The sequence below is a fragment of the Hippocampus zosterae genome, chromosome 10, assembly GCF_025434085.1.
Source record: "Hippocampus zosterae strain Florida chromosome 10, ASM2543408v3, whole genome shotgun sequence".
NCBI lineage: Eukaryota > Metazoa > Chordata > Actinopteri > Syngnathiformes > Syngnathidae > Hippocampus > Hippocampus zosterae.
Genome location: NC_067460.1, coordinates 12,497,425 through 12,511,745, shown reverse-complemented (window position 1 = coordinate 12,511,745; position 14,321 = coordinate 12,497,425). Strand labels below are relative to the sequence as shown.

The 14,321-nt window shown below is 41.4% G+C and overlaps 1 protein-coding gene across 3 annotated transcripts in view; it reads right to left on the bottom strand.

The window, feature by feature from the left end:
- LOC127608420 (roundabout homolog 2-like) overlaps window positions 1–14,321 on the bottom strand; it is a 150,422-nt gene extending 136,101 nt beyond the window's left edge. Inside the window, exons 1-2 of one of the 3 annotated variants that reach the window (XM_052077450.1) lie at window positions 13,825–14,321; window positions 316–642 (exon numbers count right to left, since the gene is read on the bottom strand). In XM_052077450.1, coding sequence (XP_051933410.1) covers window positions 316–642; window positions 13,825–13,885 — 388 coding nt within the window. In that variant the 5' untranslated portion in view covers window positions 13,886–14,321. The remainder of the gene's footprint in view (window positions 1–315; window positions 643–13,824) is intronic. The other 2 variants (XM_052077449.1, XM_052077447.1) reach the window with 2 other exon arrangements.

Sequence of the window (14,321 nt, the reverse complement as noted above, 5' to 3'; positions counted from 1 at the left end):
TGTACTAAACAGCCAGTAATGGACAGAAATTCCTGCAGCTACATCAACGATGCTGTCGGCCTCTCTGTAACCTCCCTGGCCAGATTATTTATGATCTTTTCGTCATTATGGAGGTACATCCAGTTCTTGGCAACCACCTCAGTGAGTTCGCGTTAAAAAAAACAAAACGTAAAAGTTGTTCTGAACTTAGCATTGACAACTTTGAATGTTTAAAAAAATATTATGGGGAGCAGGGGATGGGTGGGGGGCGGGGGGGGTTAACTACAGTATGTGTAATAATTTCACACTCAATGATGAATAATCAAATAAGCTTACTAGCAACTTCCAGCGAAGCATTGCGACTGACGGCCTCTCCCAGGTAGTTGCGTGCCACGCAGGTGTACACGCCCTCGTCGGGTTTGCTGCGACGACCGTGGACAATGCGCAGGAAGAAAAGCGAGCCGCTGGGCAGGAGCATGCGGTGCGAGCGGGGGTCGTCCTTATCCGTCTCCACCCGCTCGCCGTCCTTGTACCACTCCACGGTAGGAGGCGGGCGGCCCTCTGCTTTGCAGTTGAGGGTGGCCGGCTCCCCTTTGGAGACGATCAAATCGGACGGGTCCTCCGTGATCCAGGGGGCGCTGTCTTCGAACCGCACTCGTGACCCTGAGAGATAGAATGTTGTTTTGAGACATTTTGAACAAAAATCCATGGAAAAAGTACGGTGATAACCGAGCATGCCTTCCTGTGTGCCAGCTAGCAAAGAAATTAAAAATTATTCACAATTAAAATGTTTCAAAATTGTTCCGCCCTAGTGTCCTGTGAACCCCAGAGGACAAGGTCAGCGCCAAGTATTTAAAATGTCGGGCTGTTGCAGTAGAATGAGATTGGCGGTTGGGCCAAAAGCTGGAAATTGAGAGAATGAGAGGAGAGCTATGGTGATGAAGATAACTCTCTCTCTCTGTCTCTGCATCTCCCTGGGGATCCATTACTAGCTTTTCCTTGCCGCTGAGGGAGGGTGGGGGGGGGGGCAGCAGATTTACGCTAAGCTTTTAGAGGCAGACCCCACGTCCCTAACAACGTGTTACTCTTCGCCATGAATAATTCAAAACGCCGGTGCTTTTAGGTTGATTCTGATGAACAGATGGTCTCCTCCGCGCGGAATTAACCCAAAAAGAAAAAGAAAATGAAATGGTCATTGCACCGCTTTTACAGGCATTACTTCCAGCACGTAATCTGGCCCAAAAGAAAAAAAACATCCATTAAGACTACATACAGATGAACAGTCTAGAGTAACCGAATGACTCACATTATAATGTTAAATTCGACTTAAAGGGCTGCAAAAGCTCCTTTTTATTTTATTTAATTTTTTTTTTTTGCCATAAGCAGATTGACATTTTTGATGAACCTTGGCCGCTGCCATCCCCGAAGTCCCGCACTGCTCCAAGCACTTCATGCAACCGTTTATCGAGCCATTAGAAACGAAGCATCGGCGCCCTCGCTGGGTCACCGTAAAACACACACGGCTGTTTATAAAAAATAGATTATTTCATGCGTGACCCTCAAGCCAATGCATTGGCACCACGACGACCTTTTCTGTTAGTTTCGCCAGTGCGCTACTTTGACACAGTTTGCAAAGCACATTTTTCAGGCCCAGGGAGGCTAACCAAGTCCTCAAATAAGTATAAAACCTTTTGGAAGGCCCAAACTCCCTTTTCTTTGCCACTGTAACCAGATTACATCACAAAAACAAACACATGCTGGGAGAATGTGACTTTTTATGGCAGATGCGAATGCACATTTACGACTCACAATGACTTAGTAAAATGCTTACAATATGACACCGCATTTGATCAGCGCATCTGAAAGCAACCGCATCTTACTTTTCTCTCAACTAAGATGACGAAGAGTCATCGCACAAGTCCATCACAGAGAATTAAAAACATGTTTTCACTGCATCTTATTTAATTAATTTAATGATAGTATGAGACTTAAATTATTGTTTGCCTGAGCTTTTTCCCAAAACCTTTTTATGTCTTCATGTGTTCTTTATCTAATTTATTTTGGGGTGTAGTTTCACATTTAGCCACTAGATGACCGCAAACTATTGTGTTTATCCATCCAAACATCCATCCATTCTAACAACCGTCTAAAAAAAAAAAAAAATATATATATATATATATATTTTTTTTTAACACAAAAAACAAACTAGAAAATGCTTCAAATTCAACCTCGCGTTTGCTCAAGAGATTAGAAAGAGATTACGGAATGTCTCAATCCTCTCTCATCCTGCATTTTATGCCGATAGAAAGTAATGGCCATAGATTAATTTTATAATGTACATCGTTGAGCATTATTGGTGTATCTGGTGAAGTTGTCTTCAAAGCAGCCCTCGCTTAGCAGCCAGCTGGTCTCAAATCAAACTCCTGCAATGCAGGAGGAATTATTGGGAGCCACGCTGTGGGGGCAAAAAGTCATTAAAAAAAGTGTGAGTATCAAGTTATAATGTGAGAAAAGAATTGGTAATGATTCAGAAAAAAAACCTTTTGGGGAAAATATCGTTTATAATATTAGGGACATTCTATTGAAAAAAAATAAATCAAAGGTTGGATGATAAAGTAAAAATGATGTAAAAAATGTTTTTTAAATGTTGACGTAATTTTCAAGATTAGAATTTAATTATGGATTTTTTTTAGTGATGGGAAAAATGTTAAAAATATATATATATTTGTATTATGACTATCATTCGATTTGTTTTCTTCACACAGGAGTATTGTGGGCACAATGAAAGAAGATATAATTACATTAAAAGTTTTAACATGAGAATCAAGTGATAATATGACAAGCTTTTAGATAATTTAATTATTTGGTATTTAGATTTTTTTTATTTTTTTTTTAATAGCAGGGGGAAAAAAGCCTTTGAAACCGACTAATTATAACACCACATCTGCAAAACAGCCTTTTCAGCATCGCTGTGTTTGTGGGAAATAAAAGTGCGTTGCAGTAGGACTCGATAGCCGATTTCTTCCGGAGCACATGCACGTGCAGCTCACAAAGGTTGCACATTTCACATTCATGCTGCGTGAAAACAAAATGTAATTTAGTGCATAACTAGTTGTACAATGGCGGTGTGAACACATTGTGCTACTCGGCAGAAGTTGGAGGCCCCTGCCAATAAGAACAGTGGTTTAAACAAGGGAGCACATTCAACACCCTCCAAACCTAATTACAATTTTCAGAGAATGGTAGCAATTCAATTAGAAAAACATCTCTGGAGACCATTCAAGGGAGACGGAGAGGCCGTTCAGGGAAGCACAATAATGACGTTGAATAAATCATATCCAACACGAAAGGTAGCGACTCATTAGGTGACCATGATGCTTTTAGACTATTTAATTCAAGATAGGTTGAACAACTTTCACAAATCAATGTATTCTGTTTTAATTTAAAGCAACAAATTACAGTCTTTAACAGAGATTTAAAAAAAAAGAAATGAGCGTCATAAGCCATTTTCTTATATTCTGAGACTGCATATTGTTGAGCAATAATCAGCGCCCCACAATCAATAGCCCTCTTAGGGTAGAGGCTAAATATTCTGTGATTAACTTTGAATAAAATACATGCAAATCCGCTTGTCATTTTGATGTTGGGACCGAGTTTGCAGGTGCTGTATGTAACTTGCAAAGTAACTTTACCATTTCAAAACGAAGTCACCAGGAAAGTAACGCAGGTTATTTTTAATAAAGTAATCAAACAAGTGACTACTCTACATTTTCCAGGTAGCTGTGGCAACACCGAGTACGCCATTATAGAGTGCTTTTATTTTTTCCTTTTGAAAACGCACTCAGAAAAAATATTTGGTTTGGTTTTGGAGGATGAAACTGATGAATTTAATTTGTGTTCATTTCAATGTGGAATCATGAGATAGATATGAGATAGAGTTGACTTAAGAATATAGTCACAGAACAAATTCTTAGCCCGAGGCACATTGTACACGAGCAAGCCCCGCCACAAACCGAGAAATCATCTGTGAAAAGAATTTGCCGATAGCAAATCGCGAACATGCAGGCGAACGCTGTACTCTGTGACCTCCCCGTCGTAAGCTGTCGATGACCTCCACACAACATTGAAGAAGCACAAGCAAGAAAAGCTATTCATTATTTTAGCAACACTCTCTGAAGCATGAAACCCGCCAATTCCGCTCTCTACGCATAGACTAATAACTCAATTGACCATCAGGAGAACTGAGGAACTAACTCACAGACAAATGACTTTAAATGAACGAAATTAATGACACGCCGCGGCGGCACAAACGAGCAGGCTTCTCATTCACAAGCAGTCATTTGAAACATTGTGCCGCTTCAGCCAGCATGGAGCTGACAACCGTGTGTGTACACTACACCATTTGCCAATGTGTCACTGTGACACCACTCTAGCATATTCACTTCGTGCGACTCCCGAGCTTCCTCTAGTGACAAACCTGCAATTCGGGACATGCCTACGCCACAATGAGTAACCATGCCGACACATTTTCCTCGGAAGAAAGATAAATTTGGCTCACTAATGTTTAAATGGTGACAGGATGATTGCTTGAAAACATCTTTGAAGAGGAACAGTCCAACGTCACCTCCTGCTTGATATGCGCCGCAATCTTCCCAGTTCCAAAGAAGTCAACAACCCGCCAGCGACCTGAGTGATGACAGTATTGTTGCCCTTCCGCCTGGGATCATGAAGTGCTTCGAGAAACTGGCGGCACATCATATCAGGTGCTCTCTTCCACCCTCAGTTGATCCCCACCATTTCACTTCCAGAGAAAATCGATCTACTGAGGACGCCATTCAAAAAGCTCTCCATAACATACTGAACCGCCCGGAGCATCCAGGGAACGATGTGAGGATGCTTTTCATCGACTTCGTCGCTGCTTTCAACACAATCATACTGGACATACTGACAGACAAAATCTCCCCCCTTGGAAAATCCACTTCCACAATCAGTTGTATGAAGGATTTTTTTTTAAACAAACCGACCACAAACTGTCAGGCCCGGCCACCACCTTTCCATACAGCTATCACGCTCAGCACAGGCTACCCCCAAGGTTGTGTACAGAGTCGTCTCTTTTACTCACTCTCCAACTTTGACTGGTCACCAACCAATCCCAGCAACTCCACTGGAAAACACTGTTGCTTCCCAGCTCCATTCCCACCTTGCCTCCAATAACCTCCATAAAGATTTTTTATCTGGTTTCCTCCTGGTCCACAGAGTGTACGGAAACAACACTCATCAAGATCAACAACAACCTCCTCCAAGGCTCTGTCTTAGGCCCACTGCTCTTTATGTCCTCCTCCTTGACAAACTCAACATACAATGTTATGCCGATGATGCTTTCCTCCTTTTGACTGCTTCTCCATACCTATACGTTTGCTCTCATCCAATTTTCTAAAACTCAACAGTGATAAAACCAAAATCTTATTGAGAGGAACCAAGTCCTCTCTAGCCAAAACTTTCCATGACACTTGACAACACCACCCCTCGGGTTAAGCGTCTCGTGACAGCGCACTGTCCTTTCAATCACAGGTAAATGCAATTACTCGATCTGCATACTCTCTCATACAAAACATTAAGTAACTCTGTCCATCCCTCATCCCCCCACAACATTGTCTTTCTTGTTCATAGCCTCGTCGCTTACCGCCTGAAATACTGCGGCTCTCTTCAGTCACCACAAAAATGACAACTTCTCCAGAACCCTTTTTACCCACCACATTACTCCAGTCTTACAACAACTCCACTGGCTTCATGTCTGGTACCACATTCAAGGCAAAATACTATCCTGCACCTTCCTCAGATCTTTGTCCTCCCTCCACCTCTCCATTCCTTCTGCCCGTCTAACCACTGTTGAGGACACAGCCTTTGGCCGCTCTGACCCTCATCTTTGGAATTTATTATCACCTGGCGTCCGTAACGCAGACTCATTGTCACTCTTTAAAATTTGTCTCAAAGCACAGCTATTTCGGATTGCTTATTTGCTTTAATGTTGCCCAGATCATTTACTATGTTAACCCTTTCATGTGCACCCTGTAACCTGATAACATGATAAGCTGTCAACTAATAACCGCCGTCCCTGAAAGGGTTGATAGATTTTTTTTAATGTTCTGTTATTTTATTGCGCTGCTTTTCAATTATGTTGTACCTTGAATGCCCTGGAAGGCACCAATGAATAAAATGTTTCTAATTATTATCATTCTGCATCAAAGCGAGGACTGTAGTATTCTAAACAATAGATTTCCCAGTAGTACATTTCAATCTGGCAACAAAGATACCCGTTGCATTTGCCTTCTTCTTTGAAGTCAAAGGTATGTTGTTAAAGGGAAGGCGCAAAAATACATCTAGTCAATGTTTGCTTGCTGGTTTCATCAATCCAGCAAACAGGCCTTGTGAGAGGCGCAATGAGCTTCATTGGCAAAAACACTGCAATTTTGTCTTTCATGTGATTTGAAAACAGATATTTATTCTCCTTCCTTCAAAACAGACCACTTCTGTGATTTATTAACAGCGCAGTTGATTTCTCACTCACCGTGACCCGACTGTGAGGAGGATTAGACGGCACTAATCACCTCGATTGTATCTAAGCCGTGAGGATTTATTCATCTTCTCCCGGCGTACAAATACATCAAGGCGGGAACGGGATGCGGGACACAAACCATTAGCGAGTCTGACAGACAAGCTCTTAATTGCAAAGTGAAAGACCGTCTCCTGATATGTTTACGGCACATCAAACACACAAGGTTCTCAGACAAAATAATAGCTGGAGGGAGGCCTGTTTGGTGTCCCGTCATCTAGCCTCAGGGCCGCTTACCGATGTACTATCTGGCCACCTGTAACACTTTCTAGCTCGAGGAAAACCTCAGCGTGGTCCCAATAAACAACATAAACTGACGAATGGCTAAATGCAGCAAAATTAGGCCTGGTAGTGACGATAATGTGTTGCTATTGTGTGGTACAAGTTGCCATGTATCCTGATTTTTAAGCATGATGGCTATCTATGCCTCCAAACCTTTTGACTGGAACGTATAGTTTGGTATAGAGCAAAGGGGGTGGTGTGGGTGAGTGCATGTTTATACCTTAAGGATTCAACAATTTTTTAAACTTGTTTAAAAAAAAAATTAAAAAGACAATGAAAAAAAACCTGTGCCCGACAGGAAGATCAAATCATGGAAGTCATTTATTGTCAAGTGAAATGGAAGAGGAGTTTGAAATGATCAAGTGTTTTAGATCATAGTTTGGGGTATGAAAATGGTCCTAACTATTAATATAAGCAAAAATGACCCATTGCTTGTGGGCTTTGTTAGTCACGTTGGCGGGTTCAGTGTACAGTAATTTTGTATTTATTTTTTTGGGGGGGTGGGGGGGGGGGAAGACCGGGTACCTTTCGCAAGCTTTTGGCTTTGTGATCTTTATGAACAAAAAAAAAAAAGACTCCACAAAAGGCTGCCAAAGCCCCATCTAAGCAGGAAAGTAGCACAGTTACTGTCATGGTAGCATGTTGAAGGAATATTTAATCTGGAAGACAAATTTGATACTTTATGCCAGGCAGGTGCTGGTTTAATATGGGTTGTTAGTGAATTTATGGAGAGTCTTCACCATTTATGTAGATAGATGCAGACTTTTGCTGTCCTTTTTCCCCCGCAAATATTCAGAAAAAAACTGTTTTGGGTGGGGGAGGGGATAAATCATACTTTATATATTGAATAAAGTTGGCAGTTTTAGATTTTAGGGAACATCGATTATGTGACTCAATATCTGCAGGCCCTGATTATTGTCATTATATCTCAGAAGAGGGGACGTTTGAGATGCTTCAACAGACCAGCGACACAAGTCATGAAAAGGACATCTTAGATGGGCCGTGTAAAAGGGACTAAGGCCAAGGTGTGAGATTAAAAATGTTATGGCGCTCCGGTATGATAATGAAACATTTAACAGGGAAATTGATGACGCATAAAGTTGATTTTATAAGTCACAAAGGATGAGATGAATTGATAATGAGTAGAGAATATGAAGTGACTGATGAGGAGGGATGCGTTGGACCAGGAGAAGGAGTGCCTTATGGACATTTTCAAAAAGTCAAAGGTTTGGCATTCACAAACATGTAAATTCATGTTTTTGGCCTTGGACAATGATCTTTTTGATAACTCCAGCCTGGTTAAAGACTGTCTTGAGCTTTTTTTGGGGGAGGGCTTTCATCATGAAGCATGTAGGTGGAGGGGGTGGGTTGTGCAACAACTCGTGTGGCTTAAATGTTTTAGTTTGGCTGTCTAAAGCCATTCTTGGCCCTGAGCTGAATAAATACAATAGAATTACAACATAGTGCCTCCTTTGGCACACTTTTTAAGACAAGCAACCCCTTCAACATTCCAACAGTTGGCACACGTCCCTCAAACACCCTTTACAAAACCTTTTTAATGTAAAAAAATATTTTTTTTAAATCCAAGAAAAAGCAAATTGATTTTTTTTTTCAAAGTCGCTAGTTTTTTTTTCAGTAGTGTCTTTCACTTTCTGAAGTCATTTATTCAGTGGCCACATCTGAACCACAAAACAACAACATTTCAAAGCATCTCTCTCCAAGTAAACATGGTGAAGCGGCATTTAGCTGTTATGCTGCACACAAGTGGGATCCTTCTGCTGTCAGCAAAAAGACCACTGGTACTGTCTTTGTCATGCAGACAAAGTAGAATTTTAAAATTATGGTAAGTGACTGAATAAACAGTTTTAATAGTTTTGTGTTGTTGTTTTTTTTTGCAGATCATGAAGAACGAGTGTGTGTGTGTGTGTGTGTGTGTGTGTGTGTGTGTGTGTGTGTGTGTGTGTGTGTGTGTGTGTGCGTGTGTGTGTGTGCGTGTGTGTGTGTGCGTGTGTGTGTGTGTGTGTGTGTGTGTGTGTGTGTGTGTGTGTGTGTGTGTGTGTGTGTGCGTATGTCTAGATGTGTTGCTGCACCATTTGTGTGAAGATAGCCATCCAACCATTATCTGATCCGCTTATCCTTACGAGGATTGTTCAAACATCCATTACTTAAACAGTGCAATAGTGGAAAAGTGGAGTTATACTAGTTCGCGACTACACTTAATAAACACCTTAATTTGGGAATCCCACTTGTATGCCTATGATGCCACCCTAGTGACAGTCCTGGGGTATGCCTTGAGCCGGGGGTCGACGGCCCGCCCGCATGCGGCTCTTTAGCGCCCCCTAGTGGCTCCCTGGAGTTTTTTCAAATATGTTTGAACATGGAAAAAGTTGGGGGAGGGAAATACATTTTTTGTTTTAATTTGGTTTCTGTAGGAGGACAGACACGACAAACATTCTTAACATTTTCTAATGCTGTAAAATGTGTTGAATAAATATTACATCTCAACATTTCTGTCAACAAACATATGCGTCATAGTCTGTGACACACGTTTCTATTAGCTTGGCGGGTTCCCAGGCAGGTGGCTATTGTAAAAACAAAAAACAGCATTTCAGGTACAATTCACCGAGGGTTCTGGCAAAGAATGGGAATGTGAAGGGCCGAGAGAAGCATTTTAAAACGGTGCACGTGAGCTACAATAGTTAACGCCGCAAAAGTGCGCCCCATGCCTCCGCATCAGGTCTCTGAGAAGGAGGTAGGCAGTGATTTTCACAAACTCTTGTGTATACTTAATTTTTTTTGTTTCGTTCACCTTAGGGGCCGTTGTGGCTGTTGCTCACTATGGCATGCGTGTGTAAGTAAGTGGGTGCGTGGTGTGTATTGTAGCCAACATGGTCATTTTGATAGTAGGCTAATAGAGCGAATATAATACATACAGTGTGTGTTGCCTTCATTATAAGGCTTATATAAGGCTTTTAATTTTGGGTGGCTCCCGACATATTTGTTTTTTTCCCCTTTCAACATTTTAGTTTGCCGACCCCTGCCTCAAGCCAATTTTTGCCTGGACTTCACCCAATTGTTTACAACTCGCATAACGAAGTAAACTTTGGCCAATTCAAACTCATTTAATCAATTTTCAGTCATTTACATACTCCAAAGGCCAATATAAAGGCAGGCGTAGTTCTGTAGCACTCCAAGTATTCTCTGCAGGAGGGCGATAATGTTTTTGATGGAGAAATTTAAAGCAAAGTCTGGTTTGATTCTATTCTGGCCTTGCTGCGAGCCATCTGAGCCATTGTTTGCCTCCTCTCGGTCCCTCAAATCATCTGCTGGTGATGTCATCACCGGCTGCACCCGAAAGAGGGACATCATGAGCCTCCATCAGCGTGACTCAGGAGACAGCATATGAGACGACCGACCACTTTCTGCTCAGCCTTTATCAAGAATAGTCTTCATTTTGTGCGTGCGTGTGCTGGGAGATGCTTTACCGAGACTGTCACCATGCAACCACAAGCAGTGGACACAAACGATCAGGCCAGATTTGTTTGTCACCACCATTCAGCGCAACAGGCGACAACGGAGCTCCCATCGTAATGGGATCTAATGAATTAACAGATTTGTGTCCCCCGCATAAGAATCAACTGCGGGGATCAATGAAGTCAGTCACCTTACCACTATGCATGCTAAACATAGTCGGCGTCTAATACGGTCATGCCAATTTTTTTGTTTTGTTTTAATATGTGAGCAGAAATTCGAGATACAAGCGCCTCATTCATCCAAAAGAAACAATTTATAAATAAGTAAGTCGGACTGAATGTCAAGACTTTGTGAAGACATAGGTCTTAAGTACCTCCTGGGAATTGAATGGAATTTATCACTACCTTCTATACAATACTACTGTCCAACTTCAATTGATTCTGCCATGCAGCTAGGGATGAGGCTCATAAAGCCACAGGTTGTTTGTTCATGAAAGTAATTTGGAAAAGGTTCCAACGATAATTACAGTTTTTTTTCCGCACTAAAAGGCGCACCTAAAAGCCTTCCATTTTCTATAATGTTTAAAAAATATACACTCATTAAAAAAAAAAAAGCAATACACCTTTTCTTTTTGTCACTATTGGACGGTTAATGAGGCCTAGAAAGCTATAGGAAGTGTGGTTCCACACAAACAGAAATATAATTCCTTATTTATTAGAGAATGGGCAATTCCAAAACCAAATTAGGATATGTATCTTTTTCATTTTATCATCAAGCTAATATTTTGTAGTTAAAGTCCGCAAGCTAGAGATTTTGCATCACTCACGCAATGAAGTCAGTTCGCAAAAGTGGAGTCGGTCATTTGAAACAGTGCCGTCTTTTCCAATGTTAGAAATGAAGCACTTTTTCTCTCTCTCCTTCTCCTGATGACATCATCCAACAAAAGTTGAAGGAAAGATGGCATAAAAATGAAGAGATTTGACTTTCTGAAGAGGCCCCTGGTATAAGGTATATTAACATGTTTATTTTTTTGTCATTTCTCATCATGTGTACTTAAAGGTTGATGAACCTTCCAAACCAATGAGTGACCACCAGTGGTTAATATCACCCACAAATATACTTTTTTTTTTTTTTTTAACACGCAATAGCTTTGACTTTCACCTAACAAGACCAATTTCACACAGCCGCCTACCGAAGAGGTTCTTTGGCTCTCACACTCCTACACAAAACACATCTTTTAACCTCATTTTGTTCGCTCAATACAACAAACCAAATGAGCTCTACCAGCTCCGCTCTTCAAAACCTCTCGGAATCCACTCACGCTTGAGTGCTTTGCAGTCGGACGCAAAGGGAAATATGCAGTTTAAATGAGGCACAGCCATCTCCATACAGTATTAATGGATTTGGGTAGACAAGGAGGTGGTGGGTGTTAGAGAGCACCTGAGATGGTGAGAACCTACACCACTAGAGAAAGCCGCCGTCAAGAAATGTGGACGAGGAGGCGGCACAATGTGAAACATGTCAAATCTTCCCAGAGGAAAATGGGAAAAGGTCGCTAAACAGTAAACACTGAGATGGTTGTGAATGGTAATTCGATGCAAATGTGAACTTCCAAACCAACAGTACTGATTAGTAATGGCCAACAGAGGGCAATTTAAACAGCAGGATAATTAAGCCCCACAGTAAAGAGAGAGCATTTGTTAAGACAGGAGTCACAATCGAAATCAGATTAAAAAAACAAAAAAAAAACGCACAGCCCACTTTGTGTTTACAGTGAAATTTATTGGCAGTTGTTGTCATCCTAAAACCACTTTTTTTTTCTTGAACTAATTAATGTGACTCTTGAGTGTTTATTATGTCTTCCCCCAAAATAATTAGGAACCGGTGTTTTAGCCTATTTAATCCCCAATTTTTTTCCAGATGTATAAACATCAAAATCAATCATAATAATAACAATAATTTTATAAAATGATCGTAATAATAATGATCGGCCCGGTGGAGCAGTGGTTAGCACGTCGACCTCACAGTGCAGACGTATTGGCTTCAATTCCTGTTCCGGCCTCCCTGTGTAGAGTTTGCATGTTCTCCCCGGGCCTGCGTGGGTTTTCTCCGGGTACTCCGGTTTACTCCCACATTCTAAAAACATGCTTGGCAGGCTGATTGAACACTTAAAAAATGTGCCTAGGTGTGAGTGTGAGTGCGAATGGTTGTTCGTTTCTGTGTGCCCTGCGATTGGCTGGCAACCGGTTCAGGGTGTCCCCCGCCTACTGCCCGAAGACCGCTGGGATAGGCTCCACCACCCCAAGCGACACTTATGAGGATAAGCGGATTGGAAAATGGATGGATGGATAATAATGATAAGTACTGTAATTATTGACACATAAGTGAAAAACGTGTTTTATGATTGGTCACAATTCTGACCGGTGCGATAATATGCTGCAATGTCACATAAAAACTAGGAAAGTGCTTTATTTTCATTTTTTAACTACACACGCAGAAGATCATACTGTATATGTCAACAATGAGTTTTGTTTTCTTTGAAAATAAACATGCGGTCATTTGCATATTTTCTACATGTCAATATAACATTCTAGTGCAGAATTCAACAGGTGTACATTCCATTAAGTCCAAGAAGACATTTGTTTGGGAAAAGCAATTTCGAATTATTGTCAGTGAGTCAAACTGTCAATACAGGAAAAGATCATAAACGTAATATTAAATAGAGGCCTGCCATGTTTTCAATTGTGGTGCCTTCTAATTGCATTAAAATTTTGATTGAATCTGGATCATCGGTCGGAATGATTCAATAGAAATGATCAACCAACAATCTGCACAATCCACGAATTGTTTTCCTCAAGATTTAATTTAGGGTTTGGATTAAAGCTTTGTAAATGTAATCTGCTATTAATGCAATGGTTGGAATGCTTTTATAATCCAGCTCGCAACAGTAATAAAAAAATAAGCGTTTAAAAGCATTTTTGGTTTGGATTGGGCGGGGGGGCTAATGGGATGGGGGGGCTATTTTAAGCTAAGACCAATAACTCTACATAGAAAGAGATTTTATTGGAACACTAGTGGTTGTTTATGGACATAAAAGGTCGAGGTTTGGTGTGTCCTTTGGGCCTATACTACCTTTTTTGGTGTCATTTGTCCATCTTTGTCCAATCATCATCGGCAATAACTACAAACCAGTATGAAAACGGTCCAGTTTCTCTTAATTCGCCCAAAAGTCATTTTGCAAAAATAATGTATTTTTGTTAATCTATTTATGCCAGCAACAGACAGTAGGCAGGACAATTAAAATGCTCATCCACAAGATGGCATTTAAGCAGTGCACCCCATTTTTGTATGGGGGTGACCCATACCATTTTTTACCCCCTCATGTTAAATATGTGCCGGGGCTCAAAAATGGTTGGGAAAGTCGTCAAACACAATCTGCGCATGCAACCCATGCCTTTATTGTAGCCATGACTTACCTGATGTTATGGTGCCGGTGAATGTGGCCAACAACCCAAACAGCAAATGTTGAAAGTTCATCTCCAAGCCTCTGTGTCAAAGCTCCAATCCGTGATTTTTTTTCTACCTTCCTTGACACTCCAAGCAGCTCCTGCTTTAGCACTGAAGCAAGCTCTTTAGCCCCAGCTGGATGATTTCAAGCGAGTGAAATCACCCCCAAACAAACTTTACCATCTCTCCCAGAGCGCTTTATCAGCATCATCAACATCAGCATCGTCACCGGCCTGGAAGAACCTACAAGTCGGCAGTGTCACTTGAACCCACCCATAATTTTCCACAAACGTAGGCTGTCTGATTGAACCCTGTCAGCTCACAAAGAAAGGGTCGCTTTAACTCAGTCAAGCTCAGTCGTGAATAAGAAGAGTATATTCTCAGCGTGCGCTCCAGACACCAGTGTGAGGCGAGAGCTGCACTCTGCCGGATGGCTGCAACAAATCCTCACCAAGCTCCACTCTTT